The sequence below is a fragment of the Uloborus diversus genome, chromosome 10 (assembly GCF_026930045.1).
Source record: "Uloborus diversus isolate 005 chromosome 10, Udiv.v.3.1, whole genome shotgun sequence".
NCBI classification, from domain to species: Eukaryota; Metazoa; Arthropoda; class Arachnida; order Araneae; family Uloboridae; genus Uloborus; species Uloborus diversus.
Window position 1 is genome coordinate 120,487,881 of NC_072740.1, and position 17,398 is coordinate 120,505,278.

Sequence of the window (17,398 nt, forward strand, 5' to 3'; positions counted from 1 at the left end):
ACAAATATTCATTGCACGATAAACATATGTGTTGAAAGCTGAATATTTTTGATTAGGAGGGTGAGACGATAATCTATGTGGGGGTAAGGAAACAGCAAAAGGTTTACGATAAACCGTAGTTTCAAAACCGGACTCAGTTCGAGAAACGAGAACATCCAGAAATGGAAGGCAATTATTCTGTTCTTTTTCACAAGAGAATTGAATATGAGGATCAATGGAATTTAAAATGGATAAAGCATCATCAATGCTTAGTTGACCGTGGTTCATAAGAACAAAACAGTCATCAACATAGCGAACATAGAATTGAAACTGTAGTTTCTGAAACAACTTGACCTCAAAGTAATGCATGTAAATATCACTAAGGATGGGGCTAAGTGGGTTTCCCATTGCCAAACCATCCAACATAGTATAAAATTTACCATTAAAAACAAAGGAACTTTGCCTTAGACAAGTATGAGTAAGGAAAACTAAATCGTCAATTTCCTTAGAGGTAAAATGAAATTCAGACAGTCTACTCTGAAGGCATAACAATGAACCCTCGACCGGAACGTTCGTAAATAATGAGTTCACATCAAAAGAAACCATAAAAGAATTAGATGGATAGAATTCTTTTATGGTTTCTTTTGATGTGAACTCATTATTTACGAACGTTCCGGTCGAGGGTTCATTGTTATGCCTTCAGAGTAGACTGTCTGAATTTCATTTTACCTCTAAGGAAATTGACGATTTAGTTTTCCTTACTCATACTTGTCTAAGGCAAAGTTCCTTTGTTTTTAATGGTAAATTTTATACTATGTTGGATGGTTTGGCAATGGGAAACCCACTTAGCCCCATCCTTAGTGATATTTACATGCATTACTTTGAGGTCAAGTTGTTTCAGAAACTACAGTTTCAATTCTATGTTCGCTATGTTGATGACTGTTTTGTTCTTATGAACCACGGTCAACTAAGCATTGATGATGCTTTATCCATTTTAAATTCCATTGATCCTCATATTCAATTCTCTTGTGAAAAAGAACAGAATAATTGCCTTCCATTTCTGGATGTTCTCGTTTCTCGAACTGAGTCCGGTTTTGAAACTACGGTTTATCGTAAACCTTTTGCTGTTTCCTTACCCCCACATAGATTATCGTCTCACCCTCCTAATCAAAAATATTCAGCTTTCAACACATATGTTTATCGTGCAATGAATATTTGTTCTTCACCTGAGCTTCTTAATGCGGAACTTAACTATATAAGAGCTGTGGCTGTTGATAGAGACTATCCGCCCACCTTAGTTAATTCCATTTATAAAAAACTTTGCAAAAAATCTCAAAATGTTGTTCTTAATAGAACTTTTAACACTAAGAATTTAGTTGTTCTGCCTTTCTTCCCTGGTATCAGTTTTCAGGTTGCTAAGATTCTGAAGCGATTCCAATTCCAAGTGGTATTTTCTCCTATTAATAAACTTTCTTTCTCTTCTCTTAAAGATTCTATTCACCCTCTTAATTGCTGTGGGATCTATAAAATTGTTTGCAATTGCGGACTCGGATACATCGGACAGACCCGCCGTTCTTTGAAATTTCGGTTAAAAGAACATCAAAGCTATGTGAGAAAACAACAGCTGAATAAATCCAGTATTGCTCAACACTGTTGGGAATCGAATCACTCTTTTGATTTTAACTCTTATCAAATTATCCAAAAATGCCCCAATTCGTTGGATCTTGATTTTTGGGAATCTTTTCACATCCTGAGGAACCGTTCTAATTTAGTTAACGATCTTACTGCAATTCCCTATTTTTCCTCTGTGTGGACTCCTTTGTTAAAATTGGTTTAGATTTTCTATTATTTTTATGTAAACGTCGTACATTTCTTACTTTTATTTTTTCATTTTTTGCTTTCTTATTTCGTTTTGTGATTAACTAATTCCAATATGTTTATCCTTCACTCTGTTTTTTCTGCATTTCTCCATTTGATACATTGCTTCCATACATAGTTTTTCCCGCTGGTAAATTTATTGCTAATTTATTCAGAGTGGTTTCATTTTTGGACTTTTTGCATTGTTTATGGGTTTTCTTTTAAAATTTATTACTTAACGGTTTTTTCCTGATGGAATTATATAATAAATTTTGTCTCCATGTGTCATTTTATCTTTTTTGTTTTGTTTAATTTCTATTTTTTGATATTTATACTACCTCCTGTTCCACCGTGTTGCTTTTCTCGGATGACTTTTCATCCAAAAGCTCACACTTCTTTGCATTGAAAAAGGTGTTCCTTGTAACACCGAAACACGTGTCTGCAATCATTTGCAAGTTTTGTGCTTAATAACGTTGGATTACTGACATTTTAAAACATTTTAATTGATCTATGTAAATGTCTCTAAAAAATCGCGGGAACTTAAATGGTACCGCTTCCGACTTTTTTAGGTGTTTAAACAAAAAATGGCACAATGACCCAGTGAATGAACACCTCGAACCAGTAAATGAACACAAATTGGTCCAGTGAATAAACATGATAAATTTTTATTCAAAAAGAAACTAAGTTTCTTTGAGATCTATCTATCTATCTATATAACTATCTATATCTATTTATCTATCTATCTCTTTATATAACTATCTATATCTATCTATATCTATTTATCTATCTATCTACTTATATATAACTATCTATATCTATCTTTTTATATCTCTATCCATCTATCAATGTACTTTTCTATCTATTTTTCTATATACACATCTATCGGTCTATCTCTATGTCTATTTACCTATTTATCAATGTATCTATTTTTCTATCTATCTATCATCTATCTATCTATCTATCTACTTATCTATCTATCTATACATCCATCTATCTATTTTTCTATCTATCTACTTATCTGTATCTAGCTATCTATATATTTATCTATTTATCTATCTATCTACTTATATATAACTATCTATATCTATCTTTTTATATCTCTATCCATCTATCAATATACTTTTCTATCTATTTTTCTATATACACATCTATCGGTCTATCTCTATGTCTATTTACCTATTTATCAATGTATCTATTTTTCTATCTATCTATCATCTATCTATCTATCTATCTACTTATCTATCTATCTATACATCCATCTATCTATTTATATATCGTATCTACAGGTATCTATCTCTATGTCTATTTACCTATTTATCAATGTACTTATCTATTTTTCTATCTATCTACTTATCTGTATCTAGCTATCTATATATTTATCTATCTATCTATCTATCTATCTATCTATATACTTATCTATCGATCTATGTATCTACTTATCTATCTATTTATATACTTATCTATCTATCTACTTATCTATTTATCTATATATATATATATATATATATGAACTTATCTATATATCCATGTACTTATCTATTTTTCTATCTATCTATCTATTTACTTATCTATATATATATCTACTTATATGTCCACTTATCTACTTATCTATCTATCTACTAATCTATATACTTATCTACTTATCTATCTATATATCTATCTATCTATCTCCTTATCAGTATATCTACCTATCTATATCTATCCACCAATCTATATCTATCGGTCTATCTACCTGTCTATATATCTACCTACTATCTATCTCTATATCAGTCTCTCTACCTAGCTATCTATATCTATATTAGTCTATCTACCTATCTATCTATTAACCACTACCTATCTATTTATCTATCAATAAATCTATCGATCTATCTATCTACCTACCTATTCTATCTCTATATTTATCTACCTATATATCTATTTACCTCTTATTTTTTATATATCTATCTCTATATTTTCCTCTATTTATCTATTTATCTATATACAAACATACATACATATCTATAGTTCTATTTCTCTATCTCTTTATCTACCTGTCTATCTATCAAGAGAGATAAAGATATAGAAAGATAGATGTAGGTAGGTAGGTAGGTTAATATACAGATAGAGATATAGATAGATAAAAGATAAAACTCAGTTAAAAGTGCATTGTTTACAAAGACAAAAATAAAAAAATATAAAATATATATTGAAATACATAAATAAATAAGCATATAAAACTATCTTCATTACAAAAAATTACGAAAATGAAAATATCTCAATGAAACTTCAAATTTCTTTTTAAATCAAAAGAAATTTTGCCGTTGTTCATTCACTGGGTTTTCGCAATTTTTCGTACCCAGTGACTGAACACCCCTCTACCTAAAAATCTACGCATTCTGCATTGACTGAAACAATTTAAATCCATAGCCTAAATATGTATACTCAATTTTTCTTTCGTAGAGTTAAAAAATAAAATTTATCGATAAAAATAATATGTATCAAAATAACTGCTAGCACGAAACCAGCCTTATTTTATTGAAAGAGAGAAAGAACGATTCACGGCAGTAAAAATTTCAAATTTTTTCCAGGAAAAAAATACGTATCCAAAGTAACCAATCAGGTGTCAGATAGCTTAGAATATCAATAAAGAACGCTTTTTTAGTGAATTTATTCAGAAAATATATTTTGGAAGCTTATTTTTTTTAAAAAAATTACGCGCTTTTCATTCACTGGGTGGTGTTCACTCACTGGTCGGTCTACCCTACTCAACCTTATTTTATTAACTTTCCAATTTAAGTAGTTTTTCATTTAATTTAGCTTAGATAATTCCCTTTTGCCAATGCTAAAGGGCATTTCGGTTTCTGCGTGGCGCCAGTTAAAAAAATAAAATAAAATATCTGAACCTAGATATCTAAATATACAGAACGTAAAATCCAGATCGACCGTTTATTTTGAACTAATTTATTTCTTATTATAGAAATAGATGCAAGGGCAGGAGAAGACGAAATAATGAAAGTCTTTTCTTTCTAAGACTTTTCGTGCCTGCCGCTGGAATTTTTAAGAAACAGCCATTAAGTTTTTTTCGAGTTCGTAAGGACGAGATTTTCGTCATTTCTAGTATTCAAAATCAAATTAAATATTACGTTTCTCAAAAATGGAATATTTTTGGGACTGTCGAATAGTCCGCGAAATGAACATTTTCACCTTGTTTTTTTAATAAATTAAATGCCAAACGCATTCTTTTCCAAATTATATTTGTCCACAAAATTTCACTCCAGATGTTAACTATATTTTCCCCGAATTACCGTTTTCTGTAAAATGGCCTTTATACAAATTGTGCTCAAACATTTTATGAACAAGCGCTAATTCTTTCAGTAATTTTGAAAATTATTTTTAAAGAAACTGTTTGAAATAATATTTCCCTGGGCACCTTCTTTCTGCAAGATTTGGGGCTTTTTGCTGAAACATAAACAGCTCAAGAAAAGTTTCGCTCCCAAAACCGTATTCATGAGCACTGCCCTCCTAAAATGTTAGTCTGCTTTTGCTTCCGTGCTCCGCATCTGCTTGTGTTTATCGTGTCCGTCAGTCGTTCGTCGTGAAGTTTATGCTCACGAGCACGAATTTGATACAAGCTCATTTCGATTTAGATGAGTTGAACTGATGTCAAACTGATGGTTCGAGTTGATTTGACTCGCAAATTTTAGGGCGAAAAATTGTTTCTGTCTGTACACAATACAGTCAACTTTACTCACCATATATAGCACTATTCAACTTCTTCCCCTTCTTTAAAATTGAAACTACCCTTAAAAGTTGGTAATACGTATACCGACTTTCAATGACGCACATTGATTTACACATGCTCTTCGTTTTTCTAAACAAATTTTGATCATAAATATTTATCATGCATATGCATTCACTTCTTCGTTGTGTAAGACATTTTTACCGGTCAGAAACTCTACGATTTCTATAATTTATACTTAAACGAGCATGCAATAGTTTTAAAGATTCGTCAAAAAAAAAAAAAAAAAAAAAAAAAAAAAAAAAAAAAAAAAAAACATACCGATTAGAGCGACTGCAAAATCGTGGTGGAACTTGGCCGTCGAAACTTTTGCAGTGAAAAATAGCATCCCGTAAGTTTCCATCTATGCAAAAATTGAAAAAAAAAAAAAAAAAAAAAGTTATAAAAGACATACGTATCAAAACAACACCTTTATAAAATTTTAGTTATAAGTTTAGTTAATGATAAATTTCTTATAGTATAATTTGGTTATAGTGTGCTTTTGTCGCTTTACTTGAGGATGAGTTTTTCTTTTTCCTTCATCTTTCTTTTGGGTAAGCAAAAATTTTGTTTACCCAAAAACTTTAAAGTTACCCAAGGGCTCTGATATTGAGTAGGAAAATATAAGAAACGCATTCAAATATATTTGCATTTGATACATAAGAAGTGACAAATAGGTATTTTTAATACAAGGAAAACGGTTTTAGAAGTTTAAGAAATTTTTCATTTGGCAGGAGCATTCAAGGTTGAACAATATTTGCAAAATCTTGTAATGTGATCCATGTAAAAGCATGAGTGAAGTTTTGTCTAAAATAATTTAATTATTTTTTGTACAATAACGCATGAATTATTCGTCATTAAGAGCATTAATGTCGTTAATTTTATAATTGTAGTTTTTGACAAACTGAATGTCCACATTTTGATTTACTTATTATTATTTTTTTTAATTTGTACATATGCTGTCATTTTTCCGTTTGCAATTTTTAACCCTAGAGAAGTCACGCTTCGGTCGATTCCCCGCCCGTTGTCAAATATTTCGCTCTATCCCACCACACCTTATTCTAATAATGGGGCCCATCTGTGTGGCTGAAGGTCAGACTCTCCCCAGCCCACACACTTAGTTCTGAGAATTTTCTTCGGTATTTCAAGGTTGCATAGCTTTTGGAAATGTATGTTGGTCATTTAGACCAATAGCGCGCCATCCTAGTCAGGTGTCATTTTCTCCCCGGCACTTCCTTTCTTCTGCTTTCGTCCCACGGATCGCTACGGCGGGGAAAAGACCGAAGCGCGAGCACTAGCGTAGCAAAAGGAAACGCGACTTCTCTAGGGTTAATTAAAAATAACAACCAATAAATAAATAAATAATAGTAATTGTTTTGTTAATGAAGAAATTCCATTATATATTATTCAATAATGGTATAATCGGAAACAAGACGACCGCACTATCACATGCTTCATGAGCATGGGAAATTCCTCTGTGATTCAAATATGACTTAAAATGAGAAAGTATTTAGAGGACGCATTTAATAAGGTAAAACTTATTGCAAAGAACAGTGCAGATGTGAGATGTATCTAAAAGCTAGGCTGTGTCTATTGATGAGTTCTTTTAATTACATTTATTCAAAAATATTCATTATCATTATTAATTTCAGCAAAGTGTATCTTTGGATTGAAGACTCTTTAATAATTTATATTCGGTTTTAGAAAAATAATAGAAGAGAAAAAGTAGAGGTACTTCACCTTCCAGAAGAGCGTGCAAATCCCCTTTGTCTTCAGAACTCTTGGGGGTATTTTCAGAGCTCGCATCCTTTAACTGAAAAGTAATTTCAAGTATAAGAGGAACAGTTATAGAAAAGAAATAACGAAATACTCATTTGTATCCGAAGACTATTAACACTAGAGACACGTGTAACGTGTTATTTTTTCTAAGATAATGTACTCTGAAATTAATGTGTCCGTTACTTAATTGTTACTAAGGATTAATCTTCGCATTAAAATGAGCATCAACTTTAAAATTTTCTCTGAGAATCCCCCCCTTTTTTTTATCCCATATTTCTGGATCAGCATCAAGAGTACACAAAATTTTGTTTAATTTGCTCCAGCCATTGTTTCACAATTTGATCGAGGAAAAACCATTCCGTAATGTTAAAAAGATTTTTGATACTTTTGCAAATAATATCTATCACCTTGGGTACTGGAAAACTTGTTTTTTTATTTCAAAGTATGAATCAACTCAACAATGAAAACGTCATTCACTTCATTAAAAAAAAAAAAAATGAATTCTTCATGAATTACGAAATTAATATTTGAAAAAATATGATTTGGAACCATATTGTATTTTAATGGAAAAACAATCTAGAAGCGATTTTATACAGGGATCTTAAATTTGAGCTCAAATTATTCAGTAATTTTTATGATATGCTAAAAAATCTTTTTTCCGTTTGAAGGCCCGTATAATGTTTCCAAACTGAAACAGTGGATGGTGATTTCTATGTAAAGAAAGAGGAAAATTGGACAACAGAAAAGGTAATCACTTGTAATGTTTCACTGTTACACTATGCAGATCGTTCCTGGTTGGGGAGGGGTAGAAGGAGGTGTTCTGGTAGGGAAGAAAATGGGATATCTGCAGTTCAAAGACTCAGCAACGCATCACACAAAAATCGTATATGAAATGTGTTGGCTTTATAAAAGAGGCAGTGGCACGGATTTGCAGATGAAAAACTCCTCCAAAGGTCTTGGTTTAAAAATTATTGCTGGTTTTAGTACATAGTTTAAATCAGGGCTTTGGAGTCGGAGTCGGAGTCGAAGAGCCGAAGTCGGACTGATATTGGGGTAAAGGAGCCGGAGTCGTTCGAAAACAGGCCGACTCCGACTCCGTTTTTTTTATTTCTTTAATTTTCACTGACTCTCCTTGCATTTTTTAAAAAACTAAATACATATTAATTTGATTACATGCTGCCAATAATAAACTGCTTGTCATTGTGGCAACCAGCTGGCTTGATTGTTTATCGAGATTTCTGTAACAGCTACCTACGCCGTCTCCTAGTTTACTTATTTTTTAACTTTATTTAAGTGATCGCAACTGTCAGCAAACAGTAGTTTTGTTGCCTAACATTTCCTAAGTAATCACTTTCAAATAAAAATAATAGTATATTTTTTACCTCGATCTCAGTTATAATATAGTAAAAGGAATGTATGAATTGCTTGAGCAAGTCGGGAAACTTCTGAGGGTGCTTGGTAAATTCAAATAAGTGTTGGTTTGGCCCGAAAGCGCAAATCCAAAAGATCTAATAAAATGTAAATGTTTTTTTTTTTTTTTAACCTAAAGACGTTATCTAAGAAAGCTTGGTTATCACTAAAAAGTAGGTACAGAATAAAATCAGTACATGATTTCTTGGTTACAATACTCAATAATTGTAGTTAATTCTAAAATCTTCATATTAAGGTTAATTCTAAAGCTGCCAATAAAACAAAAATCAAAAATTGAGCCAAAAAATGTAGCTATAGTAAAAACTATTCGTGCAAAGCTGTATACCGCCGCATTTTGGGTAAAAGGCCGTAGCTGGGTTTCTCGACTCTCACTTGGGGGATCATTTTGGTGTGGAATAAAAATAATTAAGCCAAATTTTCAGCTCTTTATCTTAAAAGACCTTCGAGTTTTTCAAAAAAGCCCTGTTTTTTCGATTTAAATTTATTTTTCATAGTAAAATTCAAAATTGACGAATGGTTTTTCCCCCCTTTTTTAGGAATAAAATACATGAAAAATTACTATAGTCATAATTTTTAAACGAAAGGCCGATCTTTGGCGACGGGACAATTCGAAAAAATTAAAAAAGTGTTTTTTTTTCTCATAATTTTGCATTTAAACAAATTTAAATATTTTTTATTTAAGAAAAAAAATCGAAAATTCTATCTTACCAGAGAAAACACATAAAGAAAACCATAAAAAAACTAAGACACATCCTTTATGAAGTTATTACGAATGTAAAAAAGTTATTAAAGAGTTTTTAAATAAATATTATTCAGTGTTAAAGTGTACGTAAAGATGAATGCATAATAAGTTCATGCTACTGGGAATAATTTTTCAGTCTTAATCTAATGAGGACAAAAATTTCGAATTTTTAAGTAACTTTATTATAATTAGACACCGTTTAACATAATTATTTTAAGTAACTAACATTTGATGAAATAATTTCCAACTATTTATGATGATTTTTTAAGTTAACTTAATCTTCGTCACTGTCTTCCTCTACAACGACATTTACTTTTTCATCAATGAACAGACGACTCAATATTTGGGAAAGCTTTAATATTTTTGCCAAATATCGAGCATGAGACAGAAAATATATGCCAAAATCAAATGCCTCACGCTGTATCATATTTAGCTGAGATGATGAAAGACGATGGAACGATTAAACTCCATTATATCAAAATTACACCTAATATTACAAAACATTAAGTGAAATCGCGACATAATAAGTCAAAAACATATCGTTGCTTTCTTGATTATCAGTCGGAGAAGAATAACATTACTGGGACTACTCGATATTGTTGTGACTGTGCTAATGGTATGCGTACTGTCTAATGTTGCTCACACATTGCTGCGATCATATATTTTCTTTCTCATGCTCGATATTTGGCAAATATAGAGAGGCTTGCCCAAATATAAAGTCTGTTCATTGATGAAAAGGTCAATGTCGTTGTAAATGAAGACATAGAAGAGGTCTAACCTTAATTTAAAAATCATCATAAATTATAGAAAATTATTGTATCTAATGTCAGTTATTTAACAAAATTATGTTAAGCGGTGACTAAATTATAAAAAAAGTTACTTTGCTGTTCGAAATTTTTGTCTTTATGGGAACCTGACTGAAAATTTATTAAAAAAACTGTGGACAAACTATATAATCGTCTTTACGTACAGTTTAGCATTGAAGAATATTTATTTAAAAACTTTTTAATCTTTTTTTTTAACATTCCTAATAACTTTATGAAGGATGTGTCTTAGTTTTTTATGGTTTTCTCTTTATGTTTTTTCTCTGGTAGGATAGTATTTTTTTTTTAATTTTGTTTATTACTTAGCAGACAATTTTTTACTGACTTAGTTCAAATGATTTTTTCGGCAATAAAAATATTTAAATTTGTTTAAACGGCAAATTATGAAAAAAAAATACTTTTTAATTTTTTTCAAATTGTTCCACCACTTCAAAAAATTTGAAAAATTCCTGAGTGTAAAGGAGTATAAAAGAAATTTTCTGACAAAATTTGGTGAGTGACACTTTTCAGAAATACATTTATAAAAAATATTTAAATTTTATTTCCGTCGCCAAAAATCGGCTTTTTGTTTAAAAATTACGACTGTAATAATTTTTCATGTATTTTATTCCGAAGAATTAGGAAAAAAATTACCATTTGATAATTTTGAATTTTACAATGAAAAAAAAATTAAAATCGAAAAATCAGGTTTTTTTGAAAAACTCGAAGATCGTTTGAGATAAAGAGCTAAAAACTTGGCTAAATTATTTTTATTCCACACCAAAATGATCCCCCAAGTGCGAGTCGAAAAGCCGCAAGGGCAGATTTCACATAGAAACCCGGCTACGGCTTTTGCTCCAGACGTACATATACCCGAACTCTCTCCGCAACGTAGTGCAATATTTTCGTTGAAATATTTAAGATGAAATTTAAGATTTAGGGGGATATTATTGAGGAATTTTTTTTAGAATTAAAGTATTTCAATTTTTATAAACTCTGAGATTAAGTTGAGGTGGTACCCACCAGATGGGTGTCACCCGGGAGGGGGGAGGACCGCCCCCTGTCAAGAAAAGTTTTTTTGACTGAGCAAAAAAAAAAAAAAAAAACCTCAAGTTACAGTTTTTAAAAATTGAAAGCACAGGATTTGATCAACATCTGTTGGCTAAGCATTAAATGGGAGCAAATTAATCCTATTCAATTTTTTTTATGGGATTTTTAAGTAATCTTACTTTAGAAATCGCAACTATTGGATAATTTAATTTTCAAATTGAATTTCTAACATTGTATACATCTTAGGTTTACAATAAAATACAACGCGAAAATTTCATAAAAAGGAATTAATATTTCAATCTCTGTTTAGGGATTTTCCCCCTTTCCCATGAGGAAGGGGATTTGGAAAAATAAATAAATAAATAATAAAAAAAAACCAGAGCCGGAGTCGGACGGTTCAAAATCCAGGAGTAGGAGTCTGAGTCGGCAATTTTTCTTCCGACTCCGCAGCCATGGTTTAAATACATGTAAGGACAACCCTCTCCAAAAGGTATATTCAGGCTGTGCTAATCTGTAGAGATAATATATATGTAGATAATTATATTTCCAACTAAGTTTTAAGCAAATTGCGAGAATATTGAAGGGAGTTCTTTTTTTCTTAAATCTGTAACCATAACATTCTTTTTGGCCAAATTGAGTTAAAATAAATACTTTTAACAAAACCCAAAAATTGTAAATTAATTACGAAAGTTAATGCATTATAGTGATCAGCTATTTCCTTTGAAAAACTAAATTGATATTTAGTACCCTCGTTTGCATTGATCGGTAAGCTTTAACCTTAAAAGTACAATTTTAAATCCCTGAATCGGTTTTCACTTATATCTTTCTAATTCTTCTATAATTCTACTCGTCGGAATGCAATGACATTTTGCACCCTAGCTGCTTTTAGTCTCAGGTACTCATTTACATAGTAAACAATAGGGGTTCCCATCTGAGAATTTAGAGTTTGTGTTCTATTTACTTTGCTCTCGCATATGGTCACACATCAAAATTTAATTTACGTAATTTTGAAGAAGACTTCAATATACGTGTGGACCTTGTGGAGTGTATACTGCCGTGTGCAGGTAAAGGGCAGTAACTGCAAATTTTTCATTTTTCATTTTTTTTGCATTTTTGTCCTCTATTGTACGCTAGCTTTACTGTACAAGCTCGCTTATTTGGTTTCCGCTGAAAAAAAGGCGCGAAAAAGACGTCTAATTCCAACATTTCCCTATGTTAGTATTAAATCCAAAACGCATTTCTTCAAATATCTCGAAAACTCATTTCTGCAGATACTGCCGTTTATCTGCTCACGGCAGTATAGATAATTGTAGTTAGCAGATAATTTGCAGATGGATGTCCTGTCATATGCAGAATATAAAGTCTCGTGGTATCGACCCTGTCTCGCCAAGCCTTTAAATTTTGTGAGTTTTCTCAAATTTCGGCTGAGTTAAAAACCATATCTCGGTAACGAAGTAAAGTAGGAAAATAATTTATGTGTTAAAAAAAAAAAAGTCTCAATATACTTACTTCGTTACTACCAATTTAATGTTTTTTTCATTATTACACTATTTGTGCCGTTTCGTGGTTAGGAGTATGTGGCCGCAAGCACAATGCTGACGCGCTACATGCACGCAAAGCCAGACACTGACGGATGCGAAACAGGTCGGAAATTTACTGTCCAAAGTCGTTGTCTTTGCGATGCATGATAACAGCAGCAGGCAATAATTTTCAACAATTGCTTTAATCCCTTTTTTAAAACTAAAATGTAGCGTAAAATCGTCATTGTGGAAAAATTTATCATTATTTGCTACCTGTTTCGCATCCTTCAGTCATTTGGCTTTCTGTGCATGTAGCGCGTCAGCATTGCGTTTGTGATTGCTTTTTTTCGTATTCTCTATATCCCCTCCAAGTTTGCACAGGAAGGTTTTTGCCACCGTGTGTGTTTGCACATGATTTGAAAAAGATGCCCCCAAAAAGAATGAAGAGGAGGTGTGGTTTATATTCCAAAGGTAATTTTAATCTTGATGTTGCATATAGTAAAACCTAGATTATATGCGAAACTCTTTTGACCAAAACTTCGCTAAAAATTGAAATTATTTACTTTTTTTTTTGTACGCAAACAATATTTGTTCAAAGTCACGAGATTATGTTTTAATCTGCGTATTTATGTTTCAAACTAAAGAATAAAGCATAAAACTAACTGTCTTACGAATAAGAAAGTAAAGGTTTAAGCTTTTTTTTTTGTATTACGTCTGGTTAAACTAGCATTCCATTTTCTGACCTTTGTGACATTTTTGAGCAAATTTATTGCTTATTATATGAGAAACGTAACTAAAATCTTTTAAATTATTTTCCAACTTTTTCAAGTGCTTTTTTAATCCGGTATTTTCGATTAACTGAAGGAATTAATCCGGAGTTTTCGATTTACCAATCACTTCGGTCAATTGCTTACCACACCGCCTTCTTTCTGTAGATTTTATGCTTTTAAGTATTTCTTTTAAAAGATCATTTTTTTTACAGACTGAGTTCAGAATCACAGTCCTATTTTAATAAAAAATTGCGACAATTTAAGTGCGTTCTCAAACCTAAACACGCTGATTTTTCCACCTCACATTTCTCTTTAATGAGTTTTTTTACACAAACTGAAGACCTGTCAAAAACGAATGAAATCCAAACGAAATTCGCTCTGTCTTTTTGGGTTTTTACAACATATTCGCTACTAAGTATGATTTGGCTCAGATAAGTCATGCTATGGCCTTGACAATGGTTACACTTTTAGGGGAGTTCAGTGAAAAAAGGGACGTGTTATTGCCACGGAATCGCGTTAAAATATCTTTGCAAATCTACTACAAAATTAACTTGACTCAGCATCAATTACCTTACTCTATTATACCTGAAAAAAAAGGTAATCGTTGTCAAGGCCATGCTCAACTTATCAAAACCACATTATACTGGCTTAGAAAAGAGTTGGAATAGAGTACTTTTCCAAAACTACTACAAAAGTAAACAAACTCTACTCATCGCCAATTACCCTTCCAAGTACCCCAAAAAAAGGTAAAGATTATCAAAATCGAGATTTAATTTATCGGAGCCACACTATAACATGGATTGAAATGTTAAGCTTACCAGATAAGTAAATAGGACTTGACTTCTCATTAACTGTTCCCTTAGTGCTCTAATCTCTGCATTAATTTCGCTCACATGACTGTTTCCAGAACCCTAAAATACAAATTAAAATATTACAATAAACAGAAAGAATGACAAATGGGGTGTGGTCACATATTTTTAATCACTGACAAAGACTAGCTATTAAAACTATAAAATGACTGATAGGGGGGAAAAAACTCCTTCTGGGTGTAGTGGATTTTTAAATTATTTCGCCGCTTTTGGTAACGTGACATGCCTTAAACAAACTTCAACATATGCGTCATTGGAGAAAAAGGTGTAAAAATGGGCACAGGAGTAAATATGAGCACCCCTCTCTTGTGGCTAAGGGGGGTGCTGATGTCTGGCGCTGAGGACTATATATGGTGCCATTTACTAATATAAAATAGCAGAGAATAGTTGGAAAACAATTTTTTTGGAGTCGTGTGGATGCAGTTCGAGTTATTGTGTAAATTATTTTTTTTTAAATATTTTTTTAGACGGCAAACTTTTTAGAGGTACACTGTTAAAACGAATCCTGAAATTTTACAGTAAAAGTTACTGGCATACATGTTGCCAGTAACTTTTACCGTAAAATTCTTTTTTACTGTAAAATTTTACGGTATAATAAACGGGAGTAAAAAAACGAAAATTGCGTGGAGAAGATTCAAACTCGGGACCTATAGATTGGCAGGTGGCTTTGTTGCCCTCCATACGAGCTGAGACACATCGAGTGAGGGAAAATACGGCTTTATCTGCTTCGCACTATAAGTCACGTGGTGTATCCATTGGCGCTGCAATCGTTTATTTTTCTCGGTGCAATTTACTGTGCATTTTTGTCTGTACTGTAAACGCTTCATTTTACAGTATTATTTACCATAAAAGTTTCCTGAATTTTTAACTGTGTATGTGAAATCGTTTTCTTTTCATGTTTAATTAAAAGCAATTTCACAGTGACATCCGGAAATCGGAGATCTCAATCTACTTTTTGAAGCACACCTTTATCATGCACGCTTTTACGTTACATGTTAGAGTGGCCATCTTAAATGTAGTTTGTGTAAATATGGGCCCCCATATAAAAAGTGATCACATCTACACCGCATCTTTTTTTTAAAACGACAAAAACTATTTCTCAAGCGATGCAACTTTCATCTTTCAGGATGGAAAGTTTCTTGAAGACACTTGGAAAGGGGTGTGGGTGAAACGTGTGCCTTACATCCGGCATAACGTAAGTGCGGCAAATGTGGGCACACTTAGACTGTGCCACGATGCTGAAAGAGCCGGTTATGTTTGCGATTTCTGTAATTTTTGAGCTATTTTTGACGACTTTTCTGAAGGGTGCCAATATTTACACTTCATTTTTTCTAGTGCTGTTTTTAAAGCATTTTAAAAATCGCCGCTTTTGAAATGAAATCATTGATATTTATCATTGTTACGCCTTCTCGCATATAGGATACTTGTTGTAGTTGTCAATGAGGGACAAAAATCTAGAATTTTTCGAATTAAAAGTAACTTTAAATCAAAAACAAAAGAGGGTGTCTATATTTACACCTTTTCCTCTACTAAGAAGCTATCCAGTCTGCTATCGATTTATCTCTAGACGTTTGCAAGTACTTGTGGAACAACAATTCGCTGTATATATATATACTTAATAAGTTTTCAATTGATGTTACAGATGCGTCTTACTGGAAAAAATTACGAAATTGATTCACCGAACTAACAACTGAGACAGTGAGAAGCAAAGGGATGTAGCATATTATTTAAATTCAAGTGGACGTTTTATCAACACGAAATTTCAAACTTCTAAACGATAATTTTTTTTTTTTCGATTCGGCCTAGTATACAGTGCTGGTTTACACTTTCGTGCGCAAGTCGACACGGGTTGCCGTTGTTCAAAACGTTTTTACGATTGTTTTGACATAAAAGAAAATCTATAAGAGGGTGGTGTGTGACTTGAAAAATCGACTTTCATTTTTTTTGGGACATCCTAATGTACATAAATGACGCGATATGTAGATTAAAATATGAGTGTTATAAATACCTGTGCATCACTGCCTCCGACAAGATTTTTCTCCAACAACTGACCTACAGAAAAGAAAAAAAAAAAAAACATACAAATCAAAGTATACATGATAAAAAATACTTTTTTTTTCAAACTTAAATTTATTTTCGACAAAAGTTCCGGTTGACATTTCAAATAAAATACAAAAGCACCAGTTGACCCGTGCGAAGCATTCGTGCTTGATAGTGGTAAAAAATCCGATTTTTGAACGGCATTTTTTGAAAAACAGTAACAATGCAAATAAAGCAGTTAAGTGTACCGTCCAAAGCATGGCTAAGGCAAAACTACGTGAAATATGGCGACACCTCGGTTATCCTTTTTAGTAGGTGTCGTTTCGCCCATGTTATGGACTCATCACTCTGGAATAAGGAATAACCTAGCTGGATGAACCGTACTATGTCTCGCTAGTGTGATAAATATACTCCATCTACCAGTTTTTTTTACACTTTCGGCTTCAATGAGAGGACATCTGCCTTTATCTCGGTTATTCTCTATTCTAGACAGATGAGGTTATAACAAGGACGAAACTAGTCTTTGGTCGAGAAAACCAGGATTTATATATTGCATGCAGTACGTAATGTTGTTTGCTGATTTTTCGCTGATGGGGGTTTAAAAAGTATAAAAGGATGCCTTTTACTTTTGTATTTGTATGAAGTATTTAGGGAAGCACTTAAAACACACACGCACACACATCCACACAATTGTGGTTCACAACCCTCAAATAAGTTCAGATAAAAAATTCTTGGAAATTTGAATCAAAACAAATCCAAGGAAAACGAGCTGATGTGTGCATCACATGACTTCCTTTTACA

General features: G+C 32.2%; 1 protein-coding gene across 1 annotated transcript in view; it reads right to left on the minus strand.

Moving 5' to 3' along the window:
- Positions 1 to 17,398, minus strand: part of LOC129231153 (uncharacterized) — a 102,108-nt gene that overhangs the window by 74,463 nt on the left and 10,247 nt on the right. Inside the window, exons 2-5 of the mRNA XM_054865401.1 lie at positions 16,566 to 16,609; positions 14,507 to 14,599; positions 7,334 to 7,406; positions 5,876 to 5,957 (exon numbers count right to left, since the gene is read on the minus strand). Of these exons, the coding sequence (XP_054721376.1) occupies positions 5,876 to 5,957; positions 7,334 to 7,406; positions 14,507 to 14,599; positions 16,566 to 16,609 (292 nt within the window). The remainder of the gene's footprint in view (positions 1 to 5,875; positions 5,958 to 7,333; positions 7,407 to 14,506; positions 14,600 to 16,565; positions 16,610 to 17,398) is intronic.